Below are 22,171 nucleotides of genomic sequence, written 5' to 3' on the forward strand. Positions count from 1 at the left end.
CTCTCTGCTAGGAATTAGAAATTTGAACTGAAAGATACAGAAATATAAGACTAAGACTAAGTGTAGGAACTTCTGTCACTCAGGGGCCCAGTGTTATCTTAATTCTACTGTTTCTGACGCTTAGATACAACCTGTATTAGTACCTATGGCTGTTGTGGCAAATTACCACAAACTGGGTGACTTAAAACAACAGATGTGAATTCTCTCATAGTCCTGGAGGCCAGAAGTCCAAACTCACGATGTCAGCAGGGCGTATTCCCTACAGAGGCTCTCAGGGAGAAAGTGCTCCTCTCTTCTCTCGCTTATGGCTTTTTGGCTTGAAACCACATCACTCCCATCTCTGCCTCTGTCTGCACATTGTCTTTTCTTCTGTCTTTCTGCTCTGTGTCTCTTATGAAGACACTTGCCACTGCATGTAGGGCCCACCTGGATAATCAAGGATGATTTTCTCATCTCAAGACAACTTAATTACACGTACAAAGACAGATGATTTTTCTAAAGCACATTGACAGATTCTGGAGAATATGGTATAAACATAATTTGGGCAGGGAGTACCATTCTACCAAATACATCACCCTTCCAGTTAATGTTTTCTGCAATTAAATAGTGCCAGTTTCCAGTGCATGCCTGCTTGCTCAGTTACTTCAGTCATGTCAGACTTTTTTGTGATCCTATGGACTGTAGCCCATAAGGCTCCTCTGTTCATGGGATTCTCTAGGTAAGAATACTGGAATGGGTTGCCATGCCCTCCTCCAGGGGATCTTCCTGGCCCAGGGATTGAACCCATATCTCCTGTGTCTCCTGCATTGGCAGGCAGCTTCTTTACCCACTGAGCCACCTGGGAAGCCCACAAGTATCCATTACTGGCAACCAAAAGAACTTATATAGTTTGGTCTCTTGATGCTAGTGGCAGCAGTTATAAGTAAGTGGCTTGTGTCGTTTGTTTACTAAACTTGACTTCAGAAATTCTTCAACTTATGTGTAGTAAAAACTACATTGGAGCATGTTAAAAATGCAGGTTTCTGCCCTCCTCCCTAGAATTTCTCAAAAAAATTGGCCCAGGAATCTGCATTTTTAACAGTGTTCCCAAATGGTCCTGATGATAAAAGAAAGGGAAAATCGTGAAACCTCAGATCCATTCATGTGCCATTCAAATAAAAGCAAGAGGAGAAGCGATGAAAAATAATTTGAAAACTTTAATTAATGATGTTGTTTATGTAGTAAAAACATAAAATCTTTTAAATAAGGTACATTCAATTTCTCAGAGCATCTAATATTCAGATAATTTATATTTCATACACTTTCCAACATTAAACAATTGACTACATAATGCATTTTCTATAAAATGGTATTACAGCTTATACAGGTTAAAGTATATTACAAAAATACTCTACACAGGAAGAATGGCAGTACATATTAGGAAATGCTACAAACATTCTGTTAAAAATATATATTTTTATCTCTTTCATGTATCATAATAAACAGAATATATATATTTTTCTTTCTAAAATTAAGTCTTACACAGTTTCCCTTTAGGATGGTAATATGTACAAACCTTATATCTGAATGAATATAAATAGCAAATACTATAATAGTGTTACAGATATATTAGTAACTTTTACAGAAAAAAATGGCTTTTAAATAAAAGCCTCTAGTACAGCTGAAATCTCAAAGCTATTTAAATTAGACATTCTGATATTTAGTAAGACACAATGGAGTCTCATTTCTTATTTCCAGTTGAATTACTGCAAGCAGTAACAAGAGAAAATAGAGGCAGTAGATACTGGACCAGATGTGTCAGCTGGATAAACTATTTGGGGTTTATTATACTTTGGGGGAGAGATAAGAGTTCTTTCTCCACACCATAGTTTCTTTTGGGGCCCTGGGGTCAAAGCTAGTCCTTGGTGATGAGAAAGAAATCACTGTTCCCTCCTCAAGCGCCTGAGAAACAGTCTACTCATTCATCAGATCTGGTCCACGGTGAGGAAACAGCTCCGTGACCACTTCCGGTTATAAGCAGCTTATCTTTAATGACTGGACCTGGTTTCCTATCATTTCTAAAAACAGCTTCCGATATAACCTGTACATGGTGAAGCTGTGAAGGAACCGGATGGTCTTCTTGAGACTCTGAATGACAGTCTTGGGGAAGTGGTACGTCTTCAAGTGCTTTAGGGCGTGCAGCAGGCCCTTGCGCGTGTCCTGGTCGCCATTTTTTATCCTCCACAGGCTGAGCAGCTTCAGGAGTTGCTCACTTGATTTGCACGTCTTCACTGTTTTCTCAACGTCTTCGGTCGTCACTTTCTTCCCCGGCAAGCTTTCCATCAACTTTAGAAGCTGCTCAAAGGTGAGGTTCAGGTGTCCAATGTGCCTCCGCACGCTGTTTTCACAGAGGTCAATGTCTGAATGAAGCAAAAACAAGACATTCATTCACACAGTCTATCTAAAGCCACTAGAGAACTACCCCGAGGCAAAAGGGAGTTCCCCAGCATTTCATAATTTAAAGGCCGACCTCCTCCTTTCCTTTGAGGGAGGGCTCAGGTCACGCTAGTTATTTCTGAGAACTGAGTTCAATATTATTTTGTGTTACCACAGAATAATATGCTTTCTGTATTCTCGGCATCCAACAGAGCTTTGTGAAAAGCCCACATTTGGAAAATAACAGTAAGAAACTAGAGACACATTGTTCTCAGTTTTCTAAGAAAATCTGAAGAAATGAAAAGCGTAACATTTTAGAAAAAATACAGTTAGCTATTTTGTAATATAAACTTTCATTAATTGATACCAATATATGTGCTATTTGAAAAATTAGTTGCTTCAAATAGTCTTTAATAAATAGCACCAGAGGATTATCAGCACACAGGAGATCTGAAAATCCAATAATACGAGGCCAGAGAACAGTAGGATACACATGGCCTAGAGAATATTTTGGTAATGAGCTAGGACATAAACATAGATGAGTAAGTAATGTTTCTGTTGATGACATGAGTCATTTAGTATCTGTAAGACCGAAGGCAAGTCCCTTCATCTTTCTGGGATAAAATGTCTTCATTTATAAAACAGGGAATTCGATCCCATCCAATTCTAACTGTCTCTGTTTCTCTACTTCCCTTTCTTTCTGCTTCAGGGCTAATTATACTTTCAAAGAATACATTTTGTTTGCCAAAAACAGAAGACAAGTTTACTGTGCACAAGTGAAAGCATTCAACTGTCAAAGATGTTAGTCTCCTAAAATCTGTTGCCTCAGTTTCAGATGTTTGAGGCTTTAGAGTTGTGTAGGATTCCTCAATCATTTAACTACACGTGAAGAGCAGAATGGATTTCTCATTAACATTGCATCATGAAAGCCCCCTGACCATTTTTTTCCAGAATGTCCTCCCAATGCTAATTCAAGTCAGAACTTTCTCTTCTGTGTATCCCAAAGCTTATAGTACACTCTGGATGAAACTTACTCCCTTTTCCCTTCTGTATTAATTCACTCCCATCATAATACACACACACACACACACAGTTTCAAAAGGAGATTCTTTACAAAACTAAAACATGAGAGTACTTGGATTTAAATAGCCCCTTTCTCCAAGAAGCTCAAACACTTTAAAGAACTTATCTCATTAATCCTCACGACATGTGCTATTAAAATGGTAATTTTAAAATAGACTGTATTGTGAGGATTAATGAGAGGATACCTAGACACTTAGATTCTCTCTGGAGAGAATTACCAGATAAATACCACATAGTTTCTTGGTAGAATTGCGAGGTAAGATCTAAAATAGTTAAAGAACTTCTAGATATATCAGACAGGATGCTCGCACACCTACTAAGGGATCCAGAGTCAGATTTCCTGAGGTTTATTCCTACATTTGAAATGTATTTTCTCTCCTTCCAGAGAGACAGTTGAAAAATTGGAGAGTAGAGTAGGTGAAAATAAAACCTCGCATGACTGATCTAGGAACAGCTTCTCCTCTATCATTTGAAAACTATTTCAGTCCAACAATAATTCCCAAAGGGAAACAGCATCCATACAACTAAACAGGTACATAGTCTCATTTCTGTTGTATGATGAGCAGGTGTTCTGATTTCTGTTTGAGTTGTTTAGTTCAGGCTACCATACCTTGGATGATCTTCTTGACCATATCTTGGTCTTTGTTTTGATGCTTCCATAACTTCAGCAGCTGGAAAGTCTGTTCTCGTGAGTTGTGTCGCTGTTTTATCCTCTCTATGCTCTCTGCATTTACTTTGGTGCCAGGCAGATTGTCTACCAGGACACTGAGCCAGTTCGGGGTAAGCTTTGTAGGAACAGCAAACCTGAAGAACGCCTCCTCACACAGGGTCATGTCTAAAAGGAAGGTGGGAAGATTAAGAAGATTTACTCAATAATTTGGGCTTCCCTGGTGGCTCAGATGGTAAAGAATCTGCCTGCAATGCAGGAAGCCTGGGTTCAATCCCTCAGTAGGGAAGATCCCCTGAGAAGGGAATGGCAACCCACTCCATTATTCTTGCCTGGGAAAATCCCAAGAACAGGAGAGTCTGGTGGCCTACAGTCCAAGGGATCACAAAGAGTCGGACATGACTAAGCGACTCACACTTTCACTTTCACTCAGTAATTGGAATCTTGGATGTCTAATGGATAATAATAATAACAGGAAGAAGAAGAAGGAAAGGGAGAGGGAGATAGAGAAAAAAAGGACAAAAACCAACACAGTTGCATTTTCCAGAATATTGCATGCTAAAATGAAAAATTTGAATAAAATCAACCTTCTATTGCCTGTTGTTAATGGCAGATTGCCAATCCAGCTCGGTCCCATGAAATATTCTTTTAGAATATTTTGGAGGGGAAGAGTTTACTAAATGTCTAATAAAAATATAGTATTGCTATAAAAAATTACAGCAAAAATTCTATTACTTAATATAATATTAACATATTTTAAAGTAACTATTAAACATTCTTTTAAAGGCTTGGCTGGTATCTAAAAGTTACTTCAAGGCCAGTGTCAAATCATTGTCTTTAAGAAAGCCTGAAAAGTAACCTGAAATAGCATATTATTTTCTGCACACACACATACACACAGTATCTTTGGGAACAAGGATGGATACAGAAGTATAAGCATACATTAAGTGGGAAAATAATCAAACACAAAAACTTGTCATTTAGAAAAAAGGTCCAATAAGCTGAGTGTCTGGGTAGCATTAGTCTATCGTAGGGATTAAGAGTCTGTGTTTGGATTCATTAGGTCTGGGTTTGAATCCTGACTCTGCCATTCAAGTTCATACAGTAACTTGAACAAACTTCACAGTGTTTTTGTAAAGATTAAAACCCATATAGCAAAAGTGTCTGGCAAATAGTAAGTGTTCAAAGAGTGATATAAATAAAATTATAAATGGATTAAAGAGAATGTTAAAGTTAGATGTTACTCCTTTTAACATCCCTCCCCACATTCCATCATTTAATAAGAAACCAGACAGGATGAATGACTTAGCTAAGATTTTTATAAAACAGAAAAAATGTTGGAACCAGGCTTAAATCTTAAATCTCCCAATCCACGTTGCTATGTTTTATATACATCTATGTTGCACAAAAAGATGTTTGAAGAGAGTCAAGCTGACTAAATACTAAAAGGTCAGTTATCCTCGGTGTGATGAGTCCTTGGTAGGAGGTCTGAGACTAGTGTGCTGGCAGGAGTGACAAGACGAGGATACCAACCTGATTAGTGTCATCACCAACATGGGGTGCATTCAGATACCTTGAACTTGGAGCTAGTGACCCTTCCTGAATAGAGTTTAAGACATATACAGGAACTCAGTACTTCTGTGCAATAGGTGCAGTAATACCACAGGTAACAAAGCCAGTATTGCCTTTCTAATTTGTCATCTATTTATATCACCGTGGCTCAGATGTAAAGACTCCGCCTGCAATGCGGGAGACCTGGGTTTGATCCTTGGGTCGGGAGGATCCCCTGGAGACGGAAAATGGCAACCCAGTCCAGGATTCTTGCCCGGAAAATCCCATGGACAGAGGAGCCTGGAGGGCTGGGACGGTCCGTGGCATTGCAAAGAATTGGACACGACTGAGCGACTAACACAATCCGATCCAAGTACTCTCAATTACTTGGCTTCTTAGTTGCCAATTTATACTTTGGCTAATAATACAGATGTGCGTAAAAGTGATAAAAATGCATAGGTTAAAAACATTCTGCAACTTGGACTCTGATAATGTGACCTTCAACATAATCTTACTTCACCCCTTTTCCGTGGGTAACGTGATTCAAGTGTGAAAGTCAGGGTTTGGAGCACTATTATAGGAAGATGGAGACTTTTTGAAAGATTTTTGAGTTGTGGCTTTAGCAATGATGCACAGAGAATAGTCTTAGTTGGTTAAAATTCAAGAAAGGGGAAATATAAGTTTAACTAAGAAGGACCAGAGAGTCTTGTATTCAACCCAGAGGTGGTACGAAGATTGATATTTTGAAACATAATTACCTATTCCGCATTTGTGAGTCGATGATTCGCTGCTACCAGAACATATATTGTCATGCGTTGCATTTCCTTTCTGAGTTAGCAGGAGCCCAAATGCACTGCAATTCGTGTGTTTTCTACAGGGCGCTTTGGATGATGTCTCATTCGAGAAGAACCCATCTGGACATCTTTTGCAAACTGTATTTCGCTCCGGGGTTCCTACAAAAATATCAAGCCGTTTAGCACATTGTTCTCAAGTACTCTCGCAGCAGAAACCATCTTAACAGAGTTGGGGTAAGACTTTTCACTTGGTTTTTACTGCTACTATTATGTTGCAGGAAACTTCAGGCATTTTCATTTTTCACTTCATTAGACAGAACAAAACTTCTACAGTGAACCCCTTAGGCATTCTTTCCTCCTTGTAATACAAACACAAATGTGTTCTGTTGTTACCTACAAAGCACATAATGGGAGAGGGAAGAAAAGAAGGGTAGGATATTCAATTAGTCCTGCCTGTGCTGAAGTTGTCAGGAAGATCTTGTTGTCAGCCATATTCTCCACACAATTATCCCTGGAAAATCATGAAAATAACTGCTGTGTAACCACTGTAATATCATTCTTTGAAATCAGTACCCGTGGTATGCCACATCGTTAAATCCCAATCGATTCCTACGGAAGTTCTTTCTTTTCTGAATCCTAATTGTGAAGCAATTCGTAAGTGTGCTAACCCCAAGAAGTAAAAATTTACAACATTATAATAAACTTTTGAAGGTGGCCATAAAGTTAACTGTGGACTTAAGCGTAAGCCTGCAGTTACATAATAAATGGAAGATGATATACCATTTGCTTAAACTGTTGAGTTTAAAAAGGGCACAGTCGTTAAAATTTCAGGCAAGGGTGACTGAAAGGGCATTTTCTTTCATGGTGGAAAGATACTTGATAAATTTGGGGAAATCATTGACAGAAAAACTTGAACCAGTCAACAACCCAAGATGCTATTAAAAATAAACATCTTTAAAACCCTTGACTCTATGCCTGAGTAGATCATACATTATAGTGTATTTGCATATGAAAATACCTCCATCTAGTGTAAGCTAGTTGAACAGATTTAGACTCCAGTGTTCAAATGTAGCTATTCCAGGGCAATTCTGGCTGACACAAGATATCAAATACTAAAGAAACAAATGAAAGTTAGAGAAAGTTAATAAACTTCATTTATTAAAACTTTTAACCTCCCATTTCATTGCATTCTCTACCAAAAAAGGGAAAAAGAGCACAGTGAATTTGGTTTTATTTTCACCTCTGGCTTCTTTCTTTTCTAAAGGGTTTGATAATGCATTGACCAATAAAAATGACAAAAAGGTGGCAGAAAAAAAGAAAAGGGGAGACCAAGCATGAAATTTTAACATGTTAAATGCCATTTCCAGGGTTGCAGTGACATTATCTTAGGAACCACCTTACAAAGAGGTCTCTTTTTTTTTTTTTAGTATTTTCTTACTATACTCCTCTCCTTAAAGGGGATCCAACTCCACACCAAATTCTACAGTATCATAAGCAGAGGTATTTGGGCATGGACTGCATGGTATTATTTTATTGTGAATATTCTGGGAATAAATGGTCTTAGACATCTGGATCCAAATCTCCCTTTGTCAGCTGCACAAAGAAGAATCTTTAATTCTTCACATACGTGTTGATGGCTTGGGTGTTCTTCTGCATTCCAATGAGAAGGTCATAGGCACAAGACACTCTTCCAGGTAATTTAGCCTTTAAAGTTCCTTACCAAGAGGAATCCAAGAATTATAGAAGGAAAGTTTCTTAATATATGTGGAGGCTTTATGTAATGACCTTTCTGTAAAGGGCTTCCCTCTCTCATGATTGACAGAACTTCTTATAAAAGGATGTATCCATCTAAGTAAATGATTTTGCCTTGTTAATGTCAAGAGAAATACCCAAAGTATAATCTGGTAGGCAAAACGTGAAACAGAATGGCAAGAGGAATTTTGCTTTTCAGTTGAGAATTCACCATGCTAGGCATAAACAATTATATAAGAATTATACAACTAATAGAACTAACTACAGTTGATCCTTGAACAATGGTGGGTTAGAGGACCCAACCTCCTTGCATTGGAAAATCCCATTATAACTTTATAGTCAGCCTTCTATAGCCAGAGTTCTGCATTCACAGATTCACACAACTGGGATCAGGTATTACTGTAGTATTATTGAAAAAAATTTGCATAGAAGTGGACCCACGAGGTTCAAACCCATGTTATGCTGTTCAAGGGTCAGCTGTAAAATCTGAAGACAAGGCAATCTGACTTCAAAACAACAGAGAATGAATGTTAAATACTCTTTAGACTAAAACTGCAGAATCTTGCCTTCTCTTTGGTCTGGAAACCTTTTATATTTTAGGCAGAGAGAGGTGAGTAAATAAATAAACCTCTGTGTACCTTTGTGCTAAGACTTCGGTTGTGTGCTTACTTCATTCTACAAACAGATTTTCATGCTTATATGAGTAAAATTCTTACTATTTCCATTATTTTTCAAAACTTTCTAGTTTCCAAACTGCAATGCCCTGCTTAATGAATTTTCCTACATATATAAATTACTGAATGGAATTAAATGCATCTGTTTCTGTTGGATGGGCTTCTCCCTCTACAACTTGGGTTAGCTTTTGAGTCGCAAATTGTCATCCAGTAAAAATTAGGAAGTGTCACCAATTTCTCCCTCAAAGACTTATACTAGAGGCATTTTAAGGAACTGTCATGCAATTTGCACCCTCTGTGACTGATTTTATAAAATTCAGAACTTAGGACACTTAATAGTTCAGTTTTTGAATATATTTAATTCGTGTCCGACTCTTTGTGACCCCATGGACTGCAGCCTACCAGGCTCTTCTGTCCATGGGATTTTCCAGGGAAGAATACTGGAGTGGGTTGCCATTTCCTTCTCCAGAAACCTAAAATGTTGATAATAATTTAGACTCTATATTGCAACTTCTGAAAGTCAAAATGGTTACAAGTAATTCACATGCTCTGAACCCATGGTTGTCAACTAGGGGTGATTTGGCCATCTAGGGGACACTTTAGTGGAAAGAGTACTATTTTAGCATTTAGTGGCTAAAGACCAGGGATGCTGCTGAACATGCTACAATGCACAGGACTGCTGCCCACGAAGAGAATTATTCAGCCCCCAAAGTTAGTAGTGCTGAGACTGAGAAACACTGATTCAAATTGAATAACTGGAATCTATACCCATACTGCTTCCTCCGGAAAAGTGAGTGAATACTCTTAATTTTTCCAGGCCAGGAGAACATGCAGACGATACTGAAACTTCATGAACGTAGCAAAAAAAAAAAAAAAGGTGGATTGCAGCTTTAAAAAATTCAGTGCAAAGTGGCCTTAATCTCTGCTCTTCAAAATGCAAAAAGAGAAAGTACTTTGTTTGTAGACAAGTACTTACTCTTGGCTTGCCAGTCTGTTTTGTCTAAGATAAAGAATCAGCTTCATAGAAGAGATGCTGCTATAGCCGTTATCCTCCCAGACACTCAACTCCTCTGCCAAAGGAAAAACTAGCTTCATTTTTAATAATGAGCTGCAGTTCCCCTAGCCATTCTCACTTTTTATATAATTAATTATAACTACTCACTGTTTGCACGCCAGAGCCTCATTAATATCAGCATAATTACTCTCTTGGTATCAATTAACATTTCTGATGTTTGTCCAAAAGCACTGCACTCTGAGGCTGTCCATGCCAAAGTGAAACACAGACATAGATCAGCTATGAATGGTGCAACTAAGAGTGTGTCCCTTTAAGAAAGAGCAATCCATCACACATCTCATTAGAGAGTGATTTGCTGCATTTGAGATTTGTCACTAAATTGGCCCGTCGTGGCAAAGTGCTCCTCTGAGGAATGGTTCTTTGGCAGCCATCCAGACACATAGTACATACCTAGCAAATTCCATTACCTTTGTAATTTGCTATCCTGTAATGTCATCAGGACCAACTTGTTCCCTTAAACTTCCCCCACTACCTGACTCTGTGTGATGTTAATGAACTTGGCTGGTACATACCCGGGTGTAGCACTCCGAACCCAGGGGGACAGCTCCTGTGCTTCAAGCAGAACTCCAGCTCCAGATAGCGCCCCTCCTCACATTCACACACGCGGTTATGGGTGCGACTGCACTCCTGCTTGACATACTGCAGTTCCTTGCACACTGGGCTGCAGTACAGACACTCATCACTGGTGTGCCAGGTGTCCGTGTAGTAGTGGTCAGGACAAGGGGCACACACGGTCTTCCGCCTTGCCGTGCAGGGCTGTTTCAGGAAGGTGCCGGGAGGACATTTGTCACACATCAGCTGACGAGAGCTCTCAGGGTCATAATGAAGGTACTTTGGAGGAAAGGTTTCCTGGGTGGTCCATTTAATGGAGATGTCTAGGAACTAGAAGAAGAAAGGGAAATAGTGGTATGTTAGCATGGAAATGGGGTGATTCTTCTGTGCAAAAGCATCATTAACCTCAGAGTCCTTTACTACCTGGAACCTCATGCTGTTCCTGCCTGCGGAGCTAGGACCACAGAAAACAAGTTCAGAAGCCATAACTCTTGCCTCTACGTAGATTAATCTCCAAGACCATGATGGCAGTACCAGCAAAGTATATTAGGAAAACATAGCTCATAGATAGCTGGAGTGGAAAGCTCATCAAAGTAGAAATTATTACACTTAGATGCACCGCTAAATAGCCTGTGTGCCTTGAGTAATACTTTATCTCCTTGGGTTTTAGGATAATCATTAGATTAGTGAGTTGGGTGAACTAATGAGTTAGGTGAACTAGATTCTCAGGATAGCTATACTAGGATCCCTAGACTCCTTGATAAAAATGTAGATTCCTGGAATTTATATTCCTAAAAATTCTGATTCTACAGACGTGAATTTTAAATTTAAAATTTTGAATTTTAAATCCTCAGATGGAACTGAGGATTTAAAAATGTCCTGCAATGATTCCCATCTGTAGAACCCATATACAATAAATATTATTTCACTTATTCACTTGTTGGTAGTTATGTACCAGGCTCTGTTCTGGGTATTTGGGATACAGGAGTGAATAAAATAGTCAACAAACTCTATCTTATGGACTTTATTTTAATAACAAATTATACATAAATTATGTGTTAGAAGATGAATGTTGTAAAAAAGTGAGCAAGTAAAAGACTGGAAATATGGAGGGGAAGGTGGAGAAATTACAATCTTTATTATGGGGTGATGGTCACAGTAGTATATTTAAGATCAGATATTTTTCTTTCAGTTTTCCTGTTCTAAGATGTAATGATTTCACATGTATGTAAACAGTTGGTGATTATACTCACTCTGGTCATTCATTCACTCATGCAGCAGATATGTATTGCATGCTTACCAGAAATATGCTGATGAGAAGATGTAATCTTTGTGCAGCTGGTAATCTGCTGGAAAACTATTAAAATTTTAAGACTGATATTTCCTCCAGAATATCAGTGTAGTCTTGAATCTTATAGGTGACTGATGTCTAGAAAATGAAATGATCACCTCTCTTGAGGTTAATTGGGGAAAACTTGAGGGAGTAGGCAGGGTTTCAGAAGTTTCTATCCATAATGGCCAAAGAGGTGTGTGCATAGTAGAGAGAGAGTTGTGTGGGCCAGAATCCTGCTTGTGAAGGTGGCTCCAAATGAGTATTCTATCTTGTATTCTAGATCTCAAAAGGTCTTCAAGGGAACACTGAAGTAGTTCTTCACACTAATTAAGAGAAAAAGTGTTGTTTCTGTGTAGGGGTTGTTTGTTTGGCTTTTATTGTTTGTTTTTGGTACAGGGATCAACACTGACTATTTTCAGACTTTTGGGAAGCGACAGGCTAAACACAATAATTTTTTCTAAACTCTCTTCTTTGCAGAACTCAGCAAATCTCACAGAAACCCTTTGACCTGGAGGAAAGTGTGCCAAGCTAGGAAAACAGCACTCCTTTTTGAATGAGGAATGACAGAGGTAAAGAAAGGCCTTTTTCATAAGCATTTGGGCATTTTAATAAGCAATAGAATCCACCTACCAATACAGGAGATGCAAGAGATGCGGGTTTGATCCCTGGGTTGGAAAGATCCCCTGGAGAAGGAAATGGCAACCCATTCAACTATTCTTGCCTGGAAAATTCCATGGACAGAGGAGCCTGGTGGGCTACAGTCCATGGGGTCGTAAAGAGTGGGACACAACTGAGCATGCATATACACATGCCCTCATTTCTTATTGAGATATGACTAGCAACTAGGCAGTTTGGACCTAATATGAGCTGATAAACCAGAATTGAATAAAATATCTTCCCTAGGGCCACAGACCTTTTAACTGAGAGCAGTTTTCAGAGCGCTATAATGTAAAGGACCGCTAACCAACAAAAGATAGACTACAGTGGAAAATTGGGGCTGCCTTGATATTTTCAAGACACTCTCATGACCCAATGGTTTTGGGGAAAACGATGTTCTTGAATTCCCCTGGGGCTTTTTATTGGCTAAGATAAAGTGGGTCAACAGTAGAAGAAAGAAATGGACCAGTAATGAGTGAAAGCTCTGGTTTGGTCTGTATCTTTCAGAAATCTATTCATTCAACATATGTCTCTTGACCACCCACTGTGTACCAGGCATTGTAGAAGGTCTTAGCATATGGTGACCCACAAAACAAGGATGCTCTTCAGACTGCTCACAGTCTAGCGAGAAGACAGAGAAGTGAAGGAATAAATAATTACAGATAACGATCAATCTTTTGAAGGAAATGAAGCAAGACGAACTAACTTTGTTGCTACTTGGTCATTCTAATAATATTGTACTATATTTCTGAAAGGCCCTTTGTGTGGGTTTGGCTGAATTATTTCTAACATCCTCAACGCTAGGGAATGAAGTATTCCTGATGCAACTTGCAAAGACACATGAAAGCAATGAGAAATGTTTTTATTTTTTTATGTCTTGATGTTCACTTTTGATTTCCTGAAAAGCCACTTTTGAGGGTTCTGTTTTTTCAAGAGGCCCAGCTCAGAGGTCCACAGGGACACATTTGTCTTGCTTACTGTGGCTGAGTGAGCCCCATCCTGGTAGGGCTGGCAGTCCTGAGACTTAACCCTGCCTGATTTCCCATCATCCTGCCCTTCCCATGACAACGCAGCTCATTTACCCATTAGCTGACTCTTTTCTCTCTTACCAAGAAGAGATGAGGATGAAATGGGAAAACCCCACAGATGGTGCATGTGTTCCTCACTAGAAGCAGCCACACAAATACAAGATCTGACCGAGAATACTGATGCAATTTGTATTTTTCTAGGCAATTGGACATGACACTGTTGGTTTTCTGAAACCATGCTTAAGAAATTAGTTGCCATTTCTTCAAAATACAGGGAAGCTGAGGTGAAAGGAATCCACAGAGGAAAAAAATTAATAAATTAGGTTGACTTAAGGATTAGAGAGCAATTATATAATAGTGAAGATCATTTCCCCTAGGCTACCGCATGGAATTATCATATATATTTTTAAAAATTGGAAAGCCTTAAAGAACTGCAGACTTGTTTTCAGCAAATTCTATGGGCCTCTGTGATTTACTTGAAAATTTTCCACTTTGGTAAAAAGACAGAGCTCTGTGTGGCCAAAATTAGATGCTTAGCTCTCCATCTCTGGTTAGCCTCAATTCCCGCATGGAATTTCTGGAACCAATTCTTGACAGAGGATTGGCAAAATTAATAAACCTCTTCATCTCAATCCCCTCTTTCTTCTGCATTTTCTAGAAAAGCAATGAAAAATATGCCAAAGGAGGACAGTCCATCTTAACACTGGCTCTGTGTCCTTTGCCAGCTGATAACATTTAAAGTCTAAGAAGAGTACAAAAGTAATTTTTGTGTGAAGTGAATAAATACTGATGAATATCTGCAAAAGCTAGGACTTGTGCATAGGTGTCTCTGCAGAAGCCTGAAGTGTCCTATATAAGAGTGTCCTATATTATAGTTTCCTATAAAAGAAGCTGCTTTTTCATGCTTAACTTTTTTTTAAATTGGAGGATAATTGATTTACAATATTGTGTTGTTTTCTGCTGTACATCAACATGAATCAGCCACAGGTATACATATGACCCCTCCCTCCTAAACCTCCCTCCCATTTCCCTCCCCATCCTACCCCTCTATGTTATCACAGAGCACTGGGTTGAGCTCCCTGTGTCACACAGCAAATTTCCACTGGCTGTCTATTTTACATGTGATAATGATAAAGAAACATTAAAATGGAATTTTCTCTCCATTTTTTCTTTCTTCCTCTTCCCACTCTATATCTGTCCACCAGCTACAAAAGTACAAAAGTAAATGAGGAACCAGTCCAGGTCACAGTAATTAGTGGAAGCAGAATTAAAACCCAGAGCATGTGCCATAGAATAGTATATTTTGACCAAATCCTTTAACATTGCATAGCCCTAACATGCTAGTTTTTCATTCAGACTCAAGAGCATAGTGTTAGGAGATTATAGAAGTGAGATCACCCAGTGCCTTCCTTAAGTCCACATGAATGGATGGTGTTTCTTTCTTTGTGCTAAGACTAGCACCTGTCCAAGGTAACTGATATGGAAATGTCTTAGATGACACGTGATTTCAGTATAGCTGACTACCGGTATTTGCTGCTTAAAGGATACAGGAATATACTTTCTCCATCAAGTTTACTTTTGCGTGATGCAATGCAGTCAGTCCCCTGCTGCTGCGCTTATTCTCCGGTATGAAGAACCACGAGTGACCCAGTGGGTTTCCGTTTATGGAAAATTCATTAAAAGGAGCCCACACAAAGCTTGAAATAACTACTTGGTTTGGGAGTTCCTTTTGTGATCCCTCGTCATGATCTTTGCCACAAAGAACTATTTGAGGACTACCAGAGTTAGCTAAACTTCTGGTCAATTTGGAAACCATGATATTTTACAATTCATCTTAGCCAAGAAAAGAAACATTCAGGATATATACCAAAGTGAGTTTCCTAAAGATCTCTTGTAGTATAAACTACAAAGCTTATTAAAAAAAAAAAACAAAAACAAAACTCTTTTGCTATGAAGGTTAGCTTATTTAACTTTCTATAGTCTTATGGTATAATGGGGCTTCCCTGGAGGCTCAGACAGTAAAGAATTCACCTGCGATGCTAGAGATCTGGGTTCGATCCCTGGGTTGGGAAGATCCTCTGGAGGAGGGCATGACAACCCACTCCAGTATTCTTGCCTGGAGAATCCCATGAACAGAAAAGCCTGGAGGGCTGCAGTCCATGGGATAGCAGAGTCGGACATGACTAAGCAATTAAGCATACACCTGGTATAGTGGCCTCTTCCCTATTTCTTCCAATCCTTAAATTATTTATTTATTCATTCATTCAGCAAACACTTATTGAGACAATTACTATGCTCAGGAAATATTGCTGAACAATGGAGCTGAGGAAGTTAATGTTCCTATTTCCTACAAGAATTCATCCAAAAGCCTCTGTTGGTGTAAAAAGTCACAAATCACTGCAAAACAATGAGAGGGAAAACAAAGGTAAAAAAAGGATCAAGAAAAGACTCAATAGAGAAACAGGTCAGAAATGAGAAGCTGAAATGAGGTAGTAGTAAGGAGGAGAGAAAAGATAGATATATGTTAGCTAATTGCCCGTGGAGGGAGGTACTAGAAAGAGTAAAGGAGGACATGCCCATGAATTATGACTATTAGGTATGTGGTGTTGCTGTTAATTACTGACAGCAGGAGAAAGAGGCAGTTATGGAGGAAGACAATGAATTTGGTTCTGGGTCCTCCAACAATGAGACTCAAGTGATGATGTCGAGTAGACACTTAAATATATGTATCAGGTATTCAGGATAGAAATGCAGCTAAAGACACAGATTTAAAGAGATGCAAGTTCAATCCCTGGGTCAGGAAGATCCCCTGGAGGAGGGCATGGCAACCCTCTCCAGTATTCTTGCCTAGAGAATCCCATGGGCAGAGGAGCCTGGTAGGCTACAGTCCATGGGGTTGCAAAGAGTTGGACACGACTGAAGTGACTTAGCACAGGGTTATGAGCACATAAATGGTTCCAGAAACAGAGAAGTAGCATGGCATTACCCAGGGATTTTATACATAAAAAAATGTTAAAATATAACCTTTGGGACTTTACAAACATTTGCAAGATGAGATGAAAAAAAAAGAAGGAAAAAAACAGTAGGGATTTTACAGAAAGTTTCAAGAAAAATGCTAAATGTATGATGAATAATAAGATATGAAAAATGTACAGGGTTTAGATCCATTAGATTGATATGAACTAACCAGATCTCTTTGCTGGGAACCTGCATATTAGGGTTCCAAATTCAGTTCAACCACCAGTTTAATAACCCTTGGCCATTATCTTAGCTCTAAAAAGAGATAATTCTTATTTCATCTATTCCTATACAATTGTTTTCAATTGAGTAAAGGGACACAAATAAACTTGGTAAAGAATAAGATTCCAGACAAGAATGAGTCATGACTACATATGCTAATTACACAGGAGGTGGGAAATAGGGAACATTTTGAATCAGATTCATTTTTGGAGACATTTTGAAGTCTCTTGTTCAGTAGGAAGTCACAAACCTAAAATGTGCCCCAGTCAGTTATTTATCCTATTCTTAAGTTGTTTTCAGAAAAAGCATCTCTGACTCGTTTTTAAAATCAGTTCCAGTATCTTCCCAACTTGTATCATTGACTTGGTCGAAAGGCAGTTCCACAGATTTGATTAAAGGGCTCAGATAGAAAAGGATTTGTTTCCATATACCTTAAATGTTTAGCGTGGTGTCTTACAGGCTTCCCAGGTGGCGCTAGTGGTAAAGAACCTGCCTGCCAATGCAGGAGTTGTAAGAGATGTGGGTTCAACCCCTGGGTTGGGAAGATTCCCTGGAGGAGGGCATGGCCACCACTCCATTATTCTTGCCTAGAGAACCCCATGGACAGAGGAGCCTGGAGGGTTACAGTTGCAAAGAGTCAGACACGACTGATGCAACTTAGCAAGCAGCATGCATAAGGTCTTATGGGCTTCCCTGGTGGCTCAGAGGGTAAAGAATCAGTCTGTCACGCAATAGACCTGGATTCAATCCCTGGATCAGAAAGTGCCCTAGAGAAGGGAATGGCTACCCACTCCAGCATTCTTGTCTGGAGAATCCCATGGACAGAGGAGACTGGCAGGCTACAGTCCATGGGGTCACAAAGAGTTGGACATGATTGAGTGACTGACACATTCCCTGCTTTTTTCATGGTGTCTTATACACAGCAAGTATCCAATATATATTTTAATTTTATTCAATCCAGTAGATATTGAGTACCTACTAGGTATAATTAGGATTGCTGATGATTCTATAGACACATACAGAGCCTCCAGGTAAAGGGTGCGTTTTCAAGGACAAGCACAAAATCTGTAACTTTCTTATCTGTAAAATGATAGTGATGACAAAATTTGCCTAAAGGAAGTTTTTTTTTTTTTAAGCATCTTTCATTTTGCTTGGCATTTTGCATGGATCATTCTGTTTGTATTTAGCTTCTATTTTGAAGGTAAATGTGGGGAAAGCAGGTGGCTCATTTGAGAGGTTTATCTGCTGCTTCCATTTCTCTACCTGAGGGTCTGCCACTGCTTAATCATTTCCAGAACAGCCAGGATGAGGTCTCTAGGTAAGGATGCAGAGCAAATGCATTAAATCTATTCATCTATTAGGAACTGATGTGCTGCCAACAGCTTTTGCTACATAAACAGGAGAAAGGAAACAGGAACAATTATGATTTATTAGATGAATCGCTGGGCCAGACTTTACACTCTTTGCTTCCCGTGAGGCTGAAGAACTGTCTCTAGGTAAAACTTAACGTTAAATGCGTTTTGTTGTTGTTCCCTTCAAGAACTTTCCCTTTAGTTGTTTGTTTGGAGGCTTTTAGAATTAATTAGCAGTACCTTGTTTATGTCTGGAATCTACAAGAATTGTCAGAGCAGATTTGCTTCTGATGCTTTTGCTGCTTCAGAGTTTTACAGATAATTAACATTTGCTAGATTAACAAATAAATGAGAAAAATCTCTAAGAACTTGTGATGCAAGTAAACACGTCAAACTTTCCAAGGCAGATGTGTGGACATCTCCCGCATTTTGAATCTCAGATCTTAATTTCTTCTCTTTGCTTATTTGTTTAGTCATTCATTCAGTTGTGTCCAACTGTTTGCAATCTCCTGGACTGTAGCCCATCAGGCTCCTCTGTCCATGGGATTTTTCAGGCAAGAATACTGGAGTGGGTTGCCATTTAATTCTCCACAGGATCTTCCTGACCCAGAGATTGAATTCATGTCTCCTGTGTCTCCTGCATTGCAGGTGAATTGCTGGGTCATAATCACCAGATTTGGGATATAACATCCATTTTGAAAATTTCAACTCAACAACAGAGCTGGCCACAATTTTCCTTTTAATTATATCCATTCAAGCCCACCAGACAAGCACAAGGGTGACATCCCTAGAATTTTCCAGAATTTTCCAGCTACAAAGTTCCTGGCACTTTGGACTCAGAATTGGCAATACATTTTAGTATGTTGATATTTTTGAACATCAATTATTAAGTCCCATTTTATTTCTACCTTTCTTTGAAGATAATACCTTGTTCACATCATCTTATGAATTACTCTGGTTGGTGATGATTTAGATTGAAGCCCAATCAATATATGGTTAAGGGCATCTGGAGAGAGAAATTTAGAAAAGAACAGCCATGGTGGTTAGGAAATGAAATAGAAACTAGAAATGGAAATAGAATAAAACAGGATGTGACTTAAACATGTAGATGTTTATCATGTGCCTAAACAATGTGAAGCATCCTTTTGGAAGTACTGGATGATATGGTGAATAATAATAGCATAGTATATTATAACATCATGACATAGTAAGTTCTATACTTCACTTGTCATCTACCCCTCCAATCACCTCTGAGATGATAGTATTAATCCCCATTTTATAGATGAAGAAACGGAGCCTCAAAGAAGTTGAGTGATTGCTCAAAAGTCACAGAGCTAGTATACATTGAAGATAGGATTCAAACCTAATCCTGTCTGAACCTAAGCCTTTAACAATTGACTCTTCTCGCTAAGAACCTGCAGTGTTAGGAAGGAGACAGGCATTTAAGTGATCACCTATGACACAATGTAAAATTCTGGAAGATCTATATTTTGTCCATCTGTCCATACAGCCATCCATGCCACCTCATCCTATATCTATGCATCTATCTATCTATCTATCATTTACATCATTTATCCTGGTGAATAAATTCCTCGCTCTTCTGTCCTGAAATGCAGTAGTTCACACAACTTCTCTAGAAGATGGTCCTGTGAGACTGAGCAGTCTGTTGTACTTTATACAAAACAGCAGCTTCTCAGTCAGTCAAGCACCCGCTTAAATTTGTCTTCCTTTTTTGCTTACTCTTCTTTTGCTAGCCCCTGCTTCCCTAGGATTGCTGTTTCTAATAAAGGAGCTAAACTATAAAGTGTTTGCCTCATGTTCTCTATCCTGAAGGGTCTGGACTTAGAACTCAAGTCTGGTAAGGAAGCTGGGATATTTAATTTCATCAGGAAAGAAAAACAACAGTGGCCTCCTCTAGCTGAAGGAGCAGGTGAAAAAAGCATTTAAAAAATCCACTGGGATCACTTTGCCCAAGGATATGACTCTGAGTCCCATCCCAGGACGTTTGTATCTCCAGCAGAGAAAAGAACTCTGGTTGAAGGAACTCAGAGGCTTTCCTCTGCTTTGTGGGTATTTTTCACTGGACTCCACTGCTAGATTTCAGCTCCTATTAGAGAGAAAAAAAAAAATCCTCAGCTAGGTCACCGTAGGGAAAATTACTTCACTTCTCTGAACCTTAATTTCCTTGCCTGTAAAACAGATTCCAGTCTCTGCATCAGAGGGTTTTTGTGAAAATGAAGGCTGTTAGCATTGTCCTCTCTGTCCAGGACCTAGGATCTTATAAAAATTAATATCTGGAACAAGGTTGGTTTGCTGGGAAAGAAAATGTTGGGAGTCATATACAGGCAATGAGGTGCTCTAATGTACAAGTGACTTGTATCATTTAAACTCACAAATCTGCCAGAACTATCACATCCACCTCCTTCCTCACCAGAGAAAGCTGGAAGGTACAATGTTACCATGTTTCTGGAAGGTAGGACAAGGGAGAAGGCTTACAAACAGCAGGAATAGCTACATCATTGTTCAGTAAACATCACTCATACTTTGTAGTTGACCCATTATTTTAGCACTATCTAGTTGATTTTTTCCCCTTTTACTGGCTATTAAGAGACAGCAAACAGAGTGTGGGAACAGAGGATTCTGTCTCTCAGCCCACGTAGTATTCATTCTCCAGGGCATCTTCCTGACCCAGGAATCAAACCCAGGTCTCCCCCATTCCAGGCAGATTCTTTACCATCTAGCCACCAGGGAAGCCCAATGTAGTATTCCAGCACAGTATTAATGGTCATGCCAATCTACCCATTAACATGCTTATTTCACCTGAAGGTGAAATGCTTCCTTGTGAATACAAATTCAAAGAAAACTCTGCTCAAAGAGGCTAAAGAGATTGCTGGTGACCATAATTACATCTCTTTAGTAAGTCCTGAGGGAATAGGGCTTCTAAGTAGGATATGAAAATATGCACATTAATGGCTTCTATGCTAGCTAAAGACAAAAAGGTCTTGTTTCCGAATTTAAAAAAAAATAGTTTTTAGCTTAAAAGAATAATCTGATCCTAAAACACAGAATTCTTACTGCTTAAAAGTAGGTGACATTTCAAAAAGCTGCTTCCTCTTTTGATCTCCTTCACTTAAACAGAATTTCTTATCAATGAAACCAGTTGGGCACAAGGAACTTTGACAATTGCAACAAGGTAGATTTAAAAAATTTTTCTTTAGTATGCTTTTTTTCATAGATAACTAAGTCCATTTGATTTTTGTATGTCTGGCATTTTAAATAGTATCAATATATAATAAAACATTTTAATTTATTTTTAATGACAAAAACGTAATTTTTTTTTTTTTTTTTCCCACTGTGCAAACTGCTTCAGTGCCTGCAGCCTACTGGCAGAGGCCAGGCAATAGTTTGGGGCTGGGTTTGCTCTGGCATGGGACACTATGAGAGGCCCAGGGGGATGAGCCAAAAGTATAAAATTATAGCAGAGCTTCCAGATATCATGTGGTACAACACACCTATTTTAAAGGTGAGCAAAGACCCAGAGAAATGAAGTCACAGACTGGACCTCAGAGTCTAAGGCAAAACTGAGGAATAAGGTCTCTTGCTTCTTGACTGCTGTTGCGGAGGTCTTACTATCATTACACCTCACAGATGACTTCCTAAATTACTTCTGTTGGTGGTGATGATGGTGGTATGAATGCCAGAGGGAATTTAAGAATAGGGCCTTGATATCCATATTTTCTAAGAATAAAATACGTTTTTGAACAAGAAAGTAATATTACATGGCAATAGAGGTTTAGGGATCAAAGGCCAGAGACGAAAACTGAATTTACCAAAGGCAGTCACAAAGCTTAGATGAATTACTGTCTTTTAAATCTATATTCATCTTGACACTGATTTTCCTGTTTTATAGTTGATTATTTAAGAGGCTGTTATAGAAAATGCTTCCAAGGTACAGACTAAATGGAGGTGAAGAATCCTAAGGCTACTCTTTTTAATTT

The 22,171-nt window shown here is 38.9% G+C and overlaps 1 protein-coding gene and 1 non-coding gene across 2 annotated transcripts in view; both read right to left on the reverse strand.

The window, feature by feature from the left end:
* Positions 1 to 1,188: 1,188 nt before the first annotated feature.
* Positions 1,189 to 22,171, reverse strand: part of TNFRSF11B (TNF receptor superfamily member 11b) — a 28,165-nt gene continuing 7,182 nt past the window's right edge. Inside the window, exons 2-5 of the mRNA XM_005897255.3 lie at positions 10,524 to 10,893; positions 6,475 to 6,669; positions 4,109 to 4,333; positions 1,189 to 2,399 (exon numbers count right to left, since the gene is read on the reverse strand). Of these exons, the coding sequence (XP_005897317.2) occupies positions 2,011 to 2,399; positions 4,109 to 4,333; positions 6,475 to 6,669; positions 10,524 to 10,893 (1,179 nt within the window). The 3' untranslated portion in view covers positions 1,189 to 2,010. The remainder of the gene's footprint in view (positions 2,400 to 4,108; positions 4,334 to 6,474; positions 6,670 to 10,523; positions 10,894 to 22,171) is intronic.
* Positions 21,524 to 21,658, reverse strand: LOC138990848 (small nucleolar RNA SNORA42/SNORA80 family). The gene has a single exon (XR_011466957.1). It is a non-coding gene; the product is annotated as a small nucleolar RNA SNORA42/SNORA80 family (small nucleolar RNA).

The sequence above is a fragment of the Bos mutus genome, chromosome 14 (assembly GCF_027580195.1).
Source record: "Bos mutus isolate GX-2022 chromosome 14, NWIPB_WYAK_1.1, whole genome shotgun sequence".
Taxonomy (NCBI): domain Eukaryota; kingdom Metazoa; phylum Chordata; class Mammalia; order Artiodactyla; family Bovidae; genus Bos; species Bos mutus.